This window comes from Gracilinanus agilis, chromosome 5 (assembly GCF_016433145.1).
Source record: "Gracilinanus agilis isolate LMUSP501 chromosome 5, AgileGrace, whole genome shotgun sequence".
In the NCBI taxonomy this organism is placed as follows: domain Eukaryota; kingdom Metazoa; phylum Chordata; class Mammalia; order Didelphimorphia; family Didelphidae; genus Gracilinanus; species Gracilinanus agilis.
In genome coordinates this window covers 288,512,703-288,529,291 of record NC_058134.1, presented here as the reverse complement: position 1 = coordinate 288,529,291, position 16,589 = coordinate 288,512,703, and the positions used below count along the sequence as shown (strand labels likewise).

Sequence of the window (16,589 nt, the reverse complement as noted above, 5' to 3'; positions counted from 1 at the left end):
AAACAACTCTGAGGTATCACCTCACACCTAGCAGATTGGCTAAAATGAAAGAAGGGGAGAGTAATGAATGTTGGAGGGGATGTGACAAAATTGGGACATTAATGCATTGCTGGTGGAGCTGTGAACTGATCCAGCCATTCTGGCTGGCAATTTGGAATCATGCTCAAAGGGCTATAAAAGAATGCCTGCCCTTTGATCCAGCCATACTATTGCTGGGTTTGTACCCCAAAGAGATCATAGATAAACAGACTTGTAAGAAAATATTTATAGCTGCGCTTTTTGTGGTGGCAACAAATTGGAAAAGGAGGGTATGTCCTTCAATTGGGGAATGGCTGAACAAACTGTGGTATATGTGGGTGATGGAATACTATTGTGCTAAAAGGAATAATAAACTGGAGAAGTTCCAGGCGAACTGGAGAGACCTCCGGGAACTGATGCAGAGCGAAAGGAGCAGAGCCAGAAGAACTCTGTACACAGAGACTGATATACTGTGGTAAAATTGAATGTAATGGACCTCTGTACCAGCAGCAATACAATGACCCAGGACAATTCTGAGGGATTTATGGTAAAGAAAGCTACCCACATTCAGAGGAAGGACTGCAGGAGAGGAAACATATAAGAAAAACAACTGCTTGAACACATGGGTCGGGGTGGACATGATTGAGGGTGTGGACTCGAAACTACCACTACCAACAATTTGGAAATTGGTCTTGATCAAGGACACATGACAAAACTAGTGGAAATGCGCATCGGCCATGGGTGGGGGGGGGGTGCAGGAGGGGGGTTGAAGGGGAAAGGTGGAGCATGAATCATGTAACCATGTTAAAAATGAATATTAATAAATGTTAAAAAAAAAAGAATCTCCTCTGCCTCTTCTGTAAAATGGAGATAATAATAGTACCTACCTCCCATAAGAAAGGCTCAAATAAGGTTATTGGCACATAATAAGAAGCATACAAACATTCCTTCCTTCCCCTCCTTGGTAGAATAAGGGGGCTGGACTTCTCAGTTCCCATCCAGCTTTAGATCTATAACTAAGTACAAGGATGAAGTGGATATAGAGTAATCAAGACAGAGTCGCCTCCTTGTTTGCTTTTTAGCACAGTACCAGGCACATAGTAGGTACTTAATAAACATTCATTGATTGATTGACTACCTATCTGAGTCACTTTCCACAGAAATATGGGAGGAGATTATGTTGGCTGCAAACACTTAGGTAGGTCAAAAATCCTAAGTGATGGAAGGGAATCTCCAAGGGCTCTTTCCCCCATTGACTACTGCTATTGGCCAGAGCTTCAAGTCAATTGATGAAACCAGCCAAGGAATTACTATAAAGAGCATTGGTAATTACCTTCTGAATGAATCAGAATTGGCCAGATGCTGCAATAATTGTGTGATATCTCCCTTTAGTGAGGTTGTTGTTCAGATGTTTTTCAGTCATGTCTGACTCTTTGTGAACCCATTTGGAATTTTTTTGGCAAAGAGATTACAGCAATTGGCCATTTCCTTCTCCATCTCATTTTACAGATGAGGAAACTGAGGCACACCAAGTAAACTTGTCTGAGGTCACACAACTAGTGACTGTCTGGTACCAGATTTGAACCTGGAAAGATGAGTCTTCCTAACTCCAGGTCCTGCAATCTAACCACTGGGAATACCACTATAAATGCAGATCACAACCTCTAAGTACCTGACTAGACAATTAAATGAATTGCTATGCCCCAAAATTATTTCCCCAGTGTCCCATCTTCTGAGAACAAAGTCTCTCTAAAAAAGTATCCCGACTGTTAGTTAGCCTTTAGGAACCCAGAGATCTCAAAAAGAGGCATTGGAGAAGAATTTCAACTGCAAGGACAGTTGACCTTATCAATTATCCATGGACAAGCATTTATTAATTACCTACTGCTTAGATACTACCCAGATGCCTCATTTTATATGAATTGTCTACTATGAACCAGATACAGTGCTAGGAACTGAGAATAAAAGTTCTAAAAATAAAACAAAGCCAACTCTAAAAACATTCACCCCATGAGGATAAGGATAATCACCTTCATTTTATTTTTTGAAAACCCTAGATCCTGGTACAGTATAAAATGGGGGAACCTGTCTAAATCACATTCAATTCCAGACATTCCATCCATCTATATCTGGTACCATCTATACATAAAAACAGTCAAATGAGTCAGTCACTAATGCAAAAATGCTGGCAGTATGTCTGCTTGGGTGCTCTCCTTGATCTGTCTCCCCCTGCCCACAGTGACTCAATGTTGCCTAGGTACCTCTTAATACACCCAACTCAGAATAAGGGGGAAAATTCATCACTTTCTTCCTCCAACTGAGGCTCAGACAAGTAAGTGACTCTCTCAGGGTCATACCACTTGCCCTCAGTTGCACTAAGGCAGAAGATTGACTAAGGGCTTTGAAATCCTGATCCCATAGCACCAGCCACAATTTGACAAAACTTTACATTAAAGTTGGATTTCAAAATTTAGGTTTGTTTTCTTTGGGGAGAGGAGGAGGTAAAAACTAGTTTCATGGACATTTATAATAGCTGCACGTTAAATAAATGAGAAATAAATAAATGTGGATACTAGAAAATAGCCCCACATTTCCCAAATGAGATCTGAATTCGGTTACAAAAGTAGTTGCCCAAGATTTAAATTATTCTATGTGGCTTCCTTCATCCTCCACCCATCATGACCAGCTTGGTTACCTGCTCTCCTCACACTCCAACAGCTTCTTGTAGGTAGCAATCTCCATGTCCAAGGCCAGTTTAATATTCATGAGCTCCTGGTAATCCCTCAGCAGCTTGGCCAGCTCCTCCTTGGTGTGGTGCAGGGCAGTTTCCAGGTCTCCCAACTTCTTCTTGGCATCCTTGATGGCCAACTCCCCACATTGCTCTGCATCAGCAATGGCCGTCTGCAACTGCTGGCACTGGAGGGGGCAATGGTATGAAGAATATCTTCCACCATCATCACCTCCATATTCTCACCTTCAGACTTGGTGGACCCCCACCCAAACCAAAATAACCAGGGAAGTATTTTCTTGTGAAAAGGAAACACAGTGATGCTGTGAGGTTGATAATGTGAGTATTATCATTCTCAGTTTATACAGATGGGGCTCAGAAATGTTAAGTGATTGGCTCTGAGGCTTGCAAGGGCAAGAGTTAAGATTTGAACCTAGGACTGGTGACTTTAAGGCCAAGAGTTTTATCTTCTCCTTAGGAGTAAGGACCTAAAGCCCTGTAGACTCTGAACTAGAGTGCCCACTGACAATTAGAGTTGCCCAAAAATGTAATGGTCTATATCATGTGGTTGTGAACTCCCTGTCACTGAAAGTATTCAAGGAGAATCTGGATGATCACTTCTAGACTGGCAAGAAATGGTCTTCTCTGGACAGACCCAGGTTTTTTGGAAGAACTTGCCTTTTGTTCAACCCTCAGTGTGCCCTTCTCCAAGTCAAATAACACTCTAGTTCATCTTATAAAACCAGAGTATTTTACAAGTATTCTTAGCAAATTCCCAATCTGACAATAGAGTAGCAGGTGTCAGATCATGATTTATCTCATAAAGATGTCCCCAGTCACTTGAGATCACCCATCTACCAATTTCCTGGCCTAAGTTATCCCCACCTGCTTCTTTACTGAGTCAATCTCCCCCTGCAGTCTCTGCACAGTGCGGGTGAGCTCAGAAATCTCTTTCTTGGTGTCCCGAAGATGATCCTCATGCTTTCCAGCTGTCATCTGAAGCTCCTCATACTGAAGATCAAAATAGTACGCATTAGACCCAAAGTGAGTTAATTTAAAGGAACAATAGACCCAGCCCACCTGCCCAGGAGAAACCCAAATGGTCAAAAGGACCAAACCTCTCTGTCTTGTGGGCCTTCCTTGATGAATATCCTCATTTGGTCCTTTCATGGGAATCTGTCCCTCTGTTTGATCATTTTAACTATTTAGATCAAATCAGGAAATCTATGGGCCAAATACAGATGGGAAATACCATAGTCCCTGCCTTCAAGAAATTCACAAGTGTCCAGCCACTGTAAATGGGGCTCTTATTTCCAGGCTAACCCTTAGGATTGGAGATCTGGCTTAGCCTTCCTCATTCTCCTGAGCCAACAACTTCACTCACTCACCTTGGTCTGGTACCATGACTCTGCCTCTGCTCGACTCCTCTTGGCAATCTCCTCATACTGAGTTTTGACCTCAGCAATGATACTGTCCAAGTCCAAGCATCGGTTGTTATCCATGGACAGGACAACATTGGTATCAGAAACATGAGTCTGGACCTGGCTCCGCTCCTATGGGGACAAAAGAAACTACAGATTCTGTCTGGATCCCTCCAACCTCCCCACCTTCATCCCCTCAGGAACTAATATCAAAATAGGCAACAGGAGTCCTATGTTCTTCTATGTTCATAGGTTCTAGAAGTGGGAAGGCCTTCATTTTACACATGAGGAAACTGAGTCCTGGAGGAGGTGACATGATTTGCCCTATGTCATAGAGCTAGTAATAAGCAGAGCCCAGGTCTTCTGGTTCCAAATCTAATGCTTAAGATTTGGAGATAGTAGATCTTGATTCAAATTCTAGCTCTTCCATTTACTACCACCTTGAATAAGTCACTTAATCTTATAGGGTTTTAGTTTCTTTATCTATAAAGTGAGTGGGTTGGAATGGATAATTCCTTCCATCTCTCAATCTATACTCTTCTCTGTTGTCACACCCTATCTTGTTCATTACCTGTCCTTACACATGTTTTTATCTCCTCATGTAGATGCTAGACTCCTTGAAAGCATGAAACATTTCTTACCTTTCTTCATAGCTAGATAAATTACACCCCAATTATTAAAAGAATTATATGTATTTCCAACACATCACAGCAGCAAGAGGTAGAAAGAGAAACACCATTTAAAATCACCCTATACAATATAAAATACTTAGGAATCTATCTACCAAAACAAACACAGGAATTATACAAATACAACTACAAAACACTTTCCAAACAACTAAAACTAGATCTAGACAATTGGAAAAACATTGATTGCTCATGGGTAGGATGAGCTAACATAATAAAAATGACCATTCTACCCAAATTAATTTACTTATTTAGTGCCATACCTATCAAACTACCAAAAAACTTTTTTACTGAATTAGAAAAACCTATAACAAAGTTCATTTGGAAGAACAAAAGATCAAGAATATCAAGGGAAATAATGAAAAAAAAAACATGAAGGAAGGTAGCCTAGCAGTACCAGATATTAAACTATACTATAAAGCAGCAGTCATCGAAACAATATAGTACTGGCTAAGAGACAGAAGGGAGGATCAGTGAAATAGACTTGGGGTAAGTGACGTCAGCAAGACAGTGTATGATAAACCCAAAGAGCCCAACTTTTGGGACAAAAAGCCACTATTTGACAAAAACTGCTGGGAAAATTGGAAAACAATATGGGACAGATTAGGTTTAGATCAAAATCTCACATCCTACACCAAGATAAATTCAGAATTGGTGAATGACTTGAATATAAAGAAGGAAACTGTAAGTAAATTAAGTGAACACAGAATAGTATACCTGTCAGATCTCTGGGAAAGGAAAGATTTTAAAACCAAGCAAGAGTTAGAAAAAAAATTACAAAATGTAAAATAAATAATTTTGGTTATATTAAATTTAAAAGTTTTTGAACAAACAAAAACAATGCAACCAAAATCAGAAGAGAAACAACAAACTGGGAAAAAATCTTTATAACAAAAAATTCTGACAGAGGTCTAATTACTCAAATATACAAGGAGCTAAATCAATTGTATAAAAAAATCAAGCCATTCCCCAATTGATAAATGGGCAAGGGACATGAATACGCAATTTTCAGATAAAGAAATCAAAACTATCAATAAGCACATGAGAAAGTATTCTAAATCTCTAATAATTAGAGAAATGCAAATCAAAACAACTCTGAGGTATCACCTCACACATAGAAGATTGGTTAAAATGACAACAGGGAAGAGTGGTTAATGTTGGAGGGGATGTGGCAAATTTGGGATATTAATGCATTGCTGGTGGAGTTGTGAACTGATCCAACCATTCTGGATGGCAATTTGGAATTATGCCCAAAGAGCACTTAAAGAATGTCTGTCCTTTGATCCAGCCATATCATTGCTGGGTTTGTGCTCGAAAGAAATCATAGATAAAAAGACTTGTACAAAAATATTTATAGCCACACTTTTTGTGGTAGCAAAAAACTTAAAAATTAGGGTTTGCCCTTCAATTGGGGAATGGCTGAATAAATTGTGGTATATGCTGGTGATGGAATACTATTGTGCTCAAAGGAATAATAAACTGAAGGAATTCCATGTGAACTAGAAAGACCTCCAGGAAATGATGCAGAGTGAAAGGAGCAGAGCCAAAAGAACATTGTACAAAGAGACTAATACACTGTGGTAAAATCTAATGCAATGGACTTCTGTACTAGCAGCAATGCAATGACCTAGGACAATACTGAGGGATTTATGGAAAAGAACGCTATCCACATTCAGAGGAAGAACTACAGGAGAGGAAACACAGAAGAAAAATAACTGCTTGAACACATGGGTTGATGCAGACATGATTGGGGATGTAGAACCGAAATGACCACACTAAAGCAACTATCAATAATATGGAAATGGGTCTTGATAGATGACACATGTTAAAAACCAATGAAAATGCATGTTGGCTATGGGGGGATTGGAGGGGCTGAAAGGGAAAGTAAGAACATGAATCATGTAACCATAACAAATTTTCCTAAAAAATTTAATAAATAAATGAAAGAATTATATGCCTACAATTCTTTTCGAGAATGACTAACTTATAGGGATTATGATGAAAAAAAGAGTGGGCAAAGTTCTAACCTTCAAAAGGGAAAAAGTCAATGCTGAAAACTTTGGATTCACCATAACATTATCATTTTGAAAAGTTCTGGTACAATTGAGGAAATGAAAGAGACTGTCACTTGAAGTAAAGATGATTTCATTAAGAAAAAAAGTTATGCCCAATGCAAAGTACTGGGGGCTGAAACTAGAAAACAATTGATGCAATAACAACCACACCATAAATATAGGATAATTCAGAATTCCAGTCAACTCAAGATGAAACATGGTCCCCACCTCCTACATCTGAGGTGATGGGCTGGATATACAGAATGAAGAAGACAGATATTAGCCATGGCTAGAATCTGCTTTTCTTGATTATTTCTGCATATTAATTAGCAGGGTTGTTTTTTATTTTACTTCCAATGAAATGGGAGGAGTGAGGGGATAAAAAATAAATGCTTATTGATTAAAAACAATAAAAAAAATTAATCATACCAAAATACCCTCATTTTATTGGGGTTTTTGGTAGGGTAACTGGACTGGTAGAACAGGAGAATTTTAGAGACATATTTTATCTTGATTTCAGCAAGTCATATGACAATTTCTCATATTATCTTTGTATGTAAGTCAGAGAAGCTTGGGTTATTATATCAAGAGTTAGGTAAAGAAAGGGAAATCCTCAGAGAGTACTAATCAATGCCAACCTAGAGGAAAATCTGTTTCTATTATAGTATGTCATAGGGTTCTGGTTTGGATCTTGTCATTTTCATATTTTTAATAGACATGGATAGAAAGATGGATAGCATGTTTCTGAGCTCTGTGGTTGAACAAAGAGGGGAGAGCCCTGAACAAACTTGCCAAACAAGGTGGAAAGAGTAGTCCTTAAACAAAACAAAATCAGAAATTGAGGAGTGAGAATCTTGATAGGGTTAGTACAATGGTCAAGACCAATGAAGTTCAACAAGAATAAATGTGAATTCCTTCAGAAGAGGAAGAAGAGGTGGTGATAGAGAAAAGGAGAGATAGAGAGAAAGAGAAAGAGAAAGAGAGAAGAGAGAGAGATAGAATAGAGAGAATCAAAACTGAAGTGATCCTTTATTGCATTGAAAGAAATCATCCAAGACAAAGGTACCACAATGAGAGAAAATGACAAATTTCTGTACATTCAAAGGAGTTATGATGAGGATAGTAAGAAGAATGGAAACCACGTCACAGGAGAAAAGGCTATGGGTTCTGGGTTCAACTTTCAGTTTATCCTGAAAAATAAAAGATTTAGGAATGGCATTATACCTCCCTACAACTACTTGAAAAGGCATCTAGAAGAACAAGCAGATTTAGTATATATTCTAGGAGACAAAACTAAAAACAAGAAGTAAAAGCTATTGGGAGACAAATTTCAATTCACCATAAGGAAGAACTTATCTAACAACCACAGTGGGCTATCTTTGGTTGGACCTTCAAATGTAGTATGGTGATTTGGGAATCAGAAGACCTGATGTTGAATTCCACCTCTGACCCCTTCTTACCTTGGGTAAGTTATTTCATATCTCTGGGCTCATCTTTAAAATGAGGGGGATGGACTAGATATCCTTCCAGCTCTAAATCTAGGATCCTATGACCTCTAAGGTTCCTTTCTGCTCTAAATTTATGGCCCTACGATCCCCATGACAGGAAGTGTGGAGGCAAAGTTTACATATCCATCTATAGGGATTCATATATTTAGCAGAGAAGGGAATGTGTGTGTATTGGTCCCATAACCCCTAAGATCTCTTCCAATTCTTTGAGAGTCCATGAGTCATGTCTCATGTCAACACTCAAGTCTTCATTTGGGATTTCAGATCCTCTTCTCTGATTTCAACTTGAACTCTCAAACTCCAGACTGACAAATCTGCTTTCAGCCCATATTTCTCCTTTCCCTCCTACCAAGGATATTCTAAACCCTTTTCTCTCCATTACCCCCTTTCTCCTCTCACTCTGTTACAAGTTGAACAGGATGAATCATAGATAGGAAGGGGCAGAGTTGAGCTAAGACTTGTTCTCCTCCTAAAAATACTCAATTGGAACTGGATGGATTAATTGAGAATGTAGTATAGAGTCTTCTCAATACTGCATGCAAACCGTGTCATATTCCTTAACTGAATGCCTCACCATCTCAAAGAGATTCTGAAGGAAGTTGAACTCCTCCAACATGGATTTGGAGACGGCCTCAAGATTTGCACAGTTCATGTATTCGGCATCAACATCCTAACACCGAAAGAGAAGAACATTAAGGGACAACATTTCTGGCAGCCAACATCCCATTAAGAGATATTCCTTAGTACCCAAGAAACATCCCAAGCACCCTACTCACCTTCTTGAGGGTGACAAACTCATTCTCTGCTGCTGTCCGTTTGTTGATTTCATCCTCGTAGCTGTGACACAGAGCAACTCTAAGTCAGGCTTCATTCTGCCTCCATCCCCTTTGAGGACCCCCTAGATGAGCCAGAAAACTGCAGACGCCTGTCAATCCTCCCTATGCCCTACTCATCCAGAAGGATAAGCAGACGACGGCTCAATGGTGAATGAAATCGATGTGTGATATTTATTCAGATGTTCCCTCCCTCCTTTGGGAGACACATATTTTAGCATGAAAGCTAGATGATATGGGGACTATTTATAGTAATAATGCTTAGACGAGGTGAGCCCTGACCAGGAATGGGCTGCTATGTGAATACTCCTAGCAACAGTCCTGATAAAGCAGAGCCTCTGATGGCTCTGTCAAAAGTGGATAAAGAGCAGTGAGCAAATCATCTGGCAGCTACATTCACTTTACTCAAAGAGATCTGAATTACAAAACAGTTTGTACTTCTTTACCCAAAACAGTTCTGAGCAACCTTTTGAGGCTTAGAATAATAGGCAATAATAATCCAACTGGCTTCTAGCTCAACCCTAAAACTTAGAACAATGATTAGGGGGCAACTAGGTGACTCAGCAGATGAAGAGCTGAGCCTAGGGACAGAAGGTCCTGGGTCCAAATCTAGCCTCAGATACTTCCTAGCTGTGTGACCCGGCATGCCCCTTAACCCTCATTGCCTAGCCTTTGCCACTTTTCTGCCTTGGAACTGACTCGGTGTTGATTCTGAAAAAGAAAAGAAGAGTCTAATATTTTTAAAAGAATAATTATCTAACTATTAGAAGAGTAATAGACCCTCAGAGCATAGTCTGTGGTTTGTGTAAGAGAGTTATTTCTCTAAAGGAGGAAGTTCTTGACAGTCAGAAATATTTGTGTGGTTACATAAAAACAAGTCAATGTAAGTCAGTCAACAAGCCTTTCTTAAGAGCTTAACATATGACAGGAGCTGTGCTAAGCACCAGAGACATAAAAGAAAGGCAGGAGAAGAAGGAAGAAATTCTGGTTTTGTAGAAAGAAAAAATCCACATTTTAAAAACTAAATAAAGGCAAATTCAAAGAGGGGAAATCTATAAATAAATAGTTATTATGCAGAAGTCATTGGGCTCTGTGTCTGAGGGTCAAAGGGAAAGAGAAGAGATTTACTTATGCTTTTCCAGAGTGAAAAAGGATGATGAATGGATACCCAGACCTCCTAGATATCCTGTCCCTCACCCTGAACACGAGCACTCCCCTGCTCTGCCCCCACTCCTCCCTCACCACCTCCACATTGACCTCATCACCATCCTTCTCCCTCTCACCTGTGCTTTTGGTTGTCCACATGGTCATGTATGTTACTCAGCTCAGAATCCAGCCTCCCTGCCTCATTCTGGAGAGCATCCAGCTGCCTCCGAAGGTTGCATATGTAGGACTCAAAGTATGGCTCTAAATCCTTAGTGGCCACTGTGTTCTGGCTTTGCTCCTGAAGCAGGGCCCACTTGGTCTCCAACACCTTGTTCTGCTGCTCCAGAAACCGTACCTAGAACCATGGAATCACAACTTTGAGATGTGGAGGACACTCTAGAGGTCAGCTACAGCCCAACCCCTCCATTTTACAAAAGAGGAAACAGAGGCACATAAATTAGAGAGACTTATCCAGGGTCACTCAACTAGAAAACAATGGAGTCAAGATTCAAACACAATTTCTCTGGCTACAACTCCAAAGCTCTTTCCATTTGTGACATGTTACAAGAAAATAAAGAAAGCACTTGAGCAATCCATGCTTGGCAATGGGAAGAGGCCCAAGTTTCCCACCATTCCCATGCCCCAGCCTCATTCTAGTGATCTGTCTACTACCTAGCCTACCAGTAACATCAGTTCCCATTTACACTGAAATTCATTGAATAATACTTTCCTCTCAACACCCATCAAAGGGTGCTGGAATCATTCTCAACAATTTACACCTGAGGAAACTGAGGCTCATGAACATCAAATGACTTGCCCAAGATCATATAACCAATAAGGGACTATTCTCCACTACCATGATTCAATAAAAGCAGCTCCCACTCTTTTTTTAATATTTAATATTTTTCTTTTTCCCTATTACATGTAGAAAAAAATTTTAACATTCATTTTGGAGTTTCATATTCTCTCCCTCCCTACCCCATCTCCCTGGGATGATATAGGTCATACACATTCTTTAATGCAATACATATTTCCATATTCATTATATTATAGGAGAAGGCACATTTCACTAAAAAAAATGCTCAGGAAGAAAACAAAATGAAAATGGCATGTGCTGATCTGCATTGATCAGCACTTCTTTTTCTGGCAGGGTATAGCATTTTTCATTATGAGTCCTTTAGAGTTTTCTTGGATCCTTGTATTGCTGAGCAGAGCTAAATCCTTACTAAGTGAACATTGTACAATATTACTGTTACACTATATGGTGTTCTCCTGGTTCTGCTCATTTCTCTTGACATCACTTCATATAAGTCCAAGTTTTTCTGAGAACCTTCTGGTCCTCCTTTCTTATGATGCAGTAAAACTCCATTACAATCATACATAATTTGTTTAGCCATTCCCCAATTGATGGACATTCCTTCAATTTCCAATTCTTTACCATCACAAAAAAGGACTGCCATAAATATTTTTGTACAACTAGGTTCTTTTCCCTTTTTTCTATCTTTGAGATACAGACCTACTACTGATATTGCCAGATCAAAGAGTATGCTCAGTTTTATAGCCATTTGGGCATAGTTCCAAATTGCTCTCCACAATGAGCCTCTGCTTTTGAACTAGAGAGCCATAGGATATTTATCCGGTGCTAAGCGTCCCTAAGGGACTTTACTGGAAATCATTCTAGAAGAGATTTCAATTGAGAACTTGGCACTTTTACCTTTTGTGAGTCATTCAAATGGTTCCCAATTCTGCCCAAAGGGAATGTAAACAGCTAGAGAAGTTTTCATATGAGTTTCCACTAGAACAATCTCACTCAAGTCAAGAGTCACTAAGGGAGAAGGTAAGCAGGGTAGAGGATGATTTACCTCATAAGCTCACCTTTCTCCCATTCCCTGGGGCTTCCACCTTCATAGTATAATAAAAAATCACTTATGGCAATAGGAAAGGAGAGCCAAGACAAGTGGAACATTAGTGACACACTGTAAGTTCAGTCTCAGCACCCATGGTGAGTCAAGGGAGAAAGCAAAGAGAGAAATGCCACTTGATCAGAGAAATAACCAAAATTCCGAGTAACCCCCAATTCTGTATTCTTACAGGTGTCCTGTTATACTCCACCTACAGTCAGGAAATTTGGATTCACAGACTAGCTATTCATTTGGCTTCTCCAGGTCTTAGTTTCCCCGTCAGCAAAATGGGTATGACAGTTCTTATCTTATCTGCCCTTCACTCCAAGAATCAGATGATATATGTGAAAATACCAAAGCACCAGATAAATAATGACTGGGACTCAAACCCACATCTCCAGATTCCAATCCTAGACCTCTCTCCAATACTCACCACTGATACCAAGTGAAAGTAAGGATTTTAAGGTACAATAAATATCATGTGAGATAATACAAAACACCTGACAGATATGAGGGGGGAGGAGATGCCAAGGTTTGAAAAGCAGACTTACAAATATATTTATGGACACAGTCCACCCGTGGATTTGTTTTTATTTTCTTTGATTACTTATTACAAAGCAAGGATTTTCTTTTAAACTGGATGAAGAGAGCAATTTGGAAGGAAAAAGAGGACTAGTGACCAAAAGAGTGACCAAAAAAGTAAAGGAAAAAGAGAAAAAAAAGGAGAATATTTTTAAGATCAGAAGAGAATAGGAGGAGGTTCAGAAGACATAGGCAAGCAGAATAAACTTTAAATTGTTGAGTTTATTACATTCTTTTTAAAATGCAAGTTGAATATACAGACTTTCAGGGTTTCCCATATAATCCTCTTTTTCCATTCCTCTGGGTATATGAAAAATGGAAAAACTAATGTTTGATGATTTTTGTGAAACACAGAACAACCAAAGTGTGAGTGAAAAAATAGCATCTCGGAGTCTTTCTTAATCTTATTTCCTGAAGCTGGAATCAAACAAGGTGAGCAGACAAGTAGGAAGGCATACCCAGGAACAAATATAATACCTCCAAGAGGAGGCAAGTTGGTGACTAGAGTTTGGTTTTGAATAAAAGCATTGAGTAATTCGATTTCCTTCCCTTTCCCAGCTAGTCACTGGCCTCTCTTGGACCTAGTTTCCTCATCAATAAATGTCTTATTCTGTTCTTCTGCCTGTTTTTCTCATGATTGTTCTCACTGTCCCTTGGAAACTCTTCTGAAAGGCAAGAGAATGGGTCCAAGCACAATACTTTCTAAATCTTCAATGTTGGTTGGAATCTAAAGTGTCCCTGTGTGTAAGTGTTTCTTTCTACAAAATGAGAAGAGTTGGTAGAGCTAATTCAAAGTAGTCCCTTATTGGTTATATGATCTTGGGCAAGTCATTTAATGTTCATGAGCCTCAGTTTCCTCAGGTGTAAATTGTCATTTCCATGGCTAAAGCCTTTGTCATTTAATTGTAGAAGTACAGTGGCATGTAATTAGCATAACAATTGAAATAATGATAATAGACACATTGGTAGACTTGGAGTTGAGAGATCTAGCTTCAAACTCTGGTGCTTTGGGAAGCTTTGGGGGATTCATTCTTTGTGAGTCTTGGTTTCCTCATCTGTAAAATGGGGACATGTTTTCCCTATTTGCCTCACACAGTTGTTGTGTTATATAATTATTAAAGCCATATATGAAATATCATCATGTAGAAAATTGTAAGATAATTAACCAATAATAGCCAATTTTATTATTAATTAGCCATTATATTATAAGTTTGTACAAGATTGCTTGTTATAAAAATAATAATAGAATAAGAGAGCATCTCCAAATGCAAATCCTCATGACTTGGAATTACTATGTCAAGTAAGAAGTGATCCCATCAATTTCTCTGTCCCAGACCACTCAACACTTCCTTGTCTCCTCCTTTCTTGGTCTCCCTAATCTGAAGTTATTCTTATCATCTTGAAGATGATACTTCTCATTGCAATACTTACTTACCCTATCGTCTGGTTCTAAGCCTGTAACCATGTACTGGTAATACCATTTGTCCATACCCAGGCTCAATCATCAAATTCCTCTCTCCCTTGTCCCACCTAATTTCCATTTCCTTACATTATTTGTGCCTAGTTTCCATTTCCAGGATTCTGTCAAGATTTTAAAAGGAAAGCACCAGTCTCCCATGCCTGGAGTGCTTCACCCCTGCCTCCTGCCTTCCTTAGCTTTCTTTAAGACTTAGCCCATTCCACTCTGTATCCACCCTGTCCCAGTGCCTTCCTCTCCTTTAATATATATATATATATATATATATATATATATATATGTTAGGTGTACGTAGGAGTTGGCATGGTTTTGTCTTTCTTTGTACCCCAACTGTTTAGCCCAGCACCAGGCACATAGGAGGCACTTAAATAATGTTTGATGCTTGACTGACTGATGGTTTAACTGGCCCAAAGATGATGTGGTTGGTCACTGAGTCTTCCATTAGCCAAAAATATTCATAGAGATTTGCCTTCCTTTTTTTTAAATTTTCAATTCAGAATTCTCTCCGGCCCCACCCCAACTCATTCAGAAAGCAAAAATATGATGCCCATTATACACAGGATTATTGCCTTTGAATAATAAAAATTTCACTGATTCTCAGTGGTATAAAGGATCTCAAAAGTCACCCAACCCAATCTGGACCTGACCTGGAATCTCCTCTATACCACTCCCATGAGCACATACGTGATCATTCAGTCTTGGCCTGAAGACTTTCAGTGACAGAGAATTCACTGCCTCCAGTGGCAACCATTCAGCTTTTGGACAGCTCAGATTGTTAGATTTTCCAAGCTAATATCTGCCTCTCAAAATCCCACCCATTGTTCCCAGTTCTGCCTTCTGGGGCCATACAGGCCAAATCCAATTAATATCCCTTCCCTAATGTCTTCAACAATTGAAGACAGTTAAGAGCTGCTCTTTTGCCATCTTCATGGCACCTAGAGCATTTCCTCACAACAATCATTTGGAGTAAATAGTGGAAATAGTCTCATCATTCCCATTTTACAGATGAGAAAACTGAGAAATAAAGTGATTTCCCCACAATCATACAACTAGTAAGAGGTACATGCAGGATTTGAATCCAGGTCTCCTGAATCCAAGTCTACTTTTCTTTCCACAGTTCTATACAAGGTGTAACAACAGTGCTGGCCAATAGAAGTGGAATAAAACTGAGAAAAGGAAATCCCATTTCATGTTTCAGGTCTGTTTCCTAATAGGCTTAAACAGAATTCTACACATGATTCCCCACCCCCTTCTCCCCTTCACCACCCTCTCCACAGCTCACCTTATCGATGAAGCAGGCAAACTTATTATTGAGGGTCTTGATCTGCTCCCGCTCCTGAGTCCTCACTCTCTGAATCTCAGGGTCAATCTCCACATTGAGAGGGGTCAGCAGGCTTTGGTTGACAGTCACCTCTTGGATGCCTCCAGGGGGGCAGGAGGCCCCAAAGTTTGGCCTGCTGGTGCACAAGCCTAGAAAGCTTCCTGTCCCAACACCAAAGCCCCCAAAGGGCCTCCCATGGGATGTACTCTGAGCCATACTGACAGAGATTCTTGTATTAGCACCCAGATTATGATGACTGTGGCTACCAAAGCTGCCCCTTGGGCTGCAATAGGCAGCATTCCCCAGCCTGCTCCCACCTCTGGACATTGTCATGGAGCCAAAGCTGGTATGGGTCCGAGTACCACCCACGCCATGGCCACCAGAGGCTGAGGAGGAGCTGAAGCGTCCTTTGGTGCTATAAGCCTGGCGAGACATTGAGGCCTTCATGAATACTGAGGAGAAAGATGAGTAGAGTCAGTCAGGCTGAGAGGGCACTGAATATCCCAGGAGTACAAAAAGATGGTCCTTTTATCTGCTCCCAAGAAAGGTAGCTTGTGGGCTCCCACAGACACTCTTGCCCCATTGCCCAAGGAGGAGAGAGGGAGGGACAGCTATGAGTCTGAGGATCCTCCCACACGCCCCCACACACTTCCCTCCTCTTCTGAGGAAGAGCCAGGATAAATCCCTGTCGGGAGTGGGGAGGCCACCTTTTCTTCCACCTCTACCCTTTGTACCTCTCCTCCTTTGGGATATGATGACACCAGGGTGCCACTACTATCCCCTCTACTTCAGAAAGGCTTGGATACCTATGTTCTGTCAATGAAATCTCTTCTATTCTGTGGGGTTTATTGGTCAACCTTGTTGTAACAGGAGTCCTGAGGCCCTGGGGCAGTTCAGGTGGTAAGTTAAGTTGC

At 40.1% G+C, this 16,589-nt stretch overlaps 1 protein-coding gene across 1 annotated transcript in view; it reads right to left on the bottom strand.

Moving 5' to 3' along the window:
* Nucleotides 1-16,122, bottom strand: part of LOC123250403 (keratin, type II cytoskeletal 79-like) — a 19,074-nt gene extending 2,952 nt beyond the window's left edge. Inside the window, exons 1-7 of the mRNA XM_044679461.1 lie at nt 15,637-16,122; nt 10,532-10,749; nt 9,192-9,252; nt 8,990-9,085; nt 4,135-4,299; nt 3,632-3,757; nt 2,714-2,934 (exon numbers count right to left, since the gene is read on the bottom strand). Coding sequence (XP_044535396.1) covers nt 2,714-2,934; nt 3,632-3,757; nt 4,135-4,299; nt 8,990-9,085; nt 9,192-9,252; nt 10,532-10,749; nt 15,637-16,122 — 1,373 coding nt within the window. The remainder of the gene's footprint in view (nt 1-2,713; nt 2,935-3,631; nt 3,758-4,134; nt 4,300-8,989; nt 9,086-9,191; nt 9,253-10,531; nt 10,750-15,636) is intronic.
* Nucleotides 16,123-16,589: the final 467 nt, after the last annotated feature.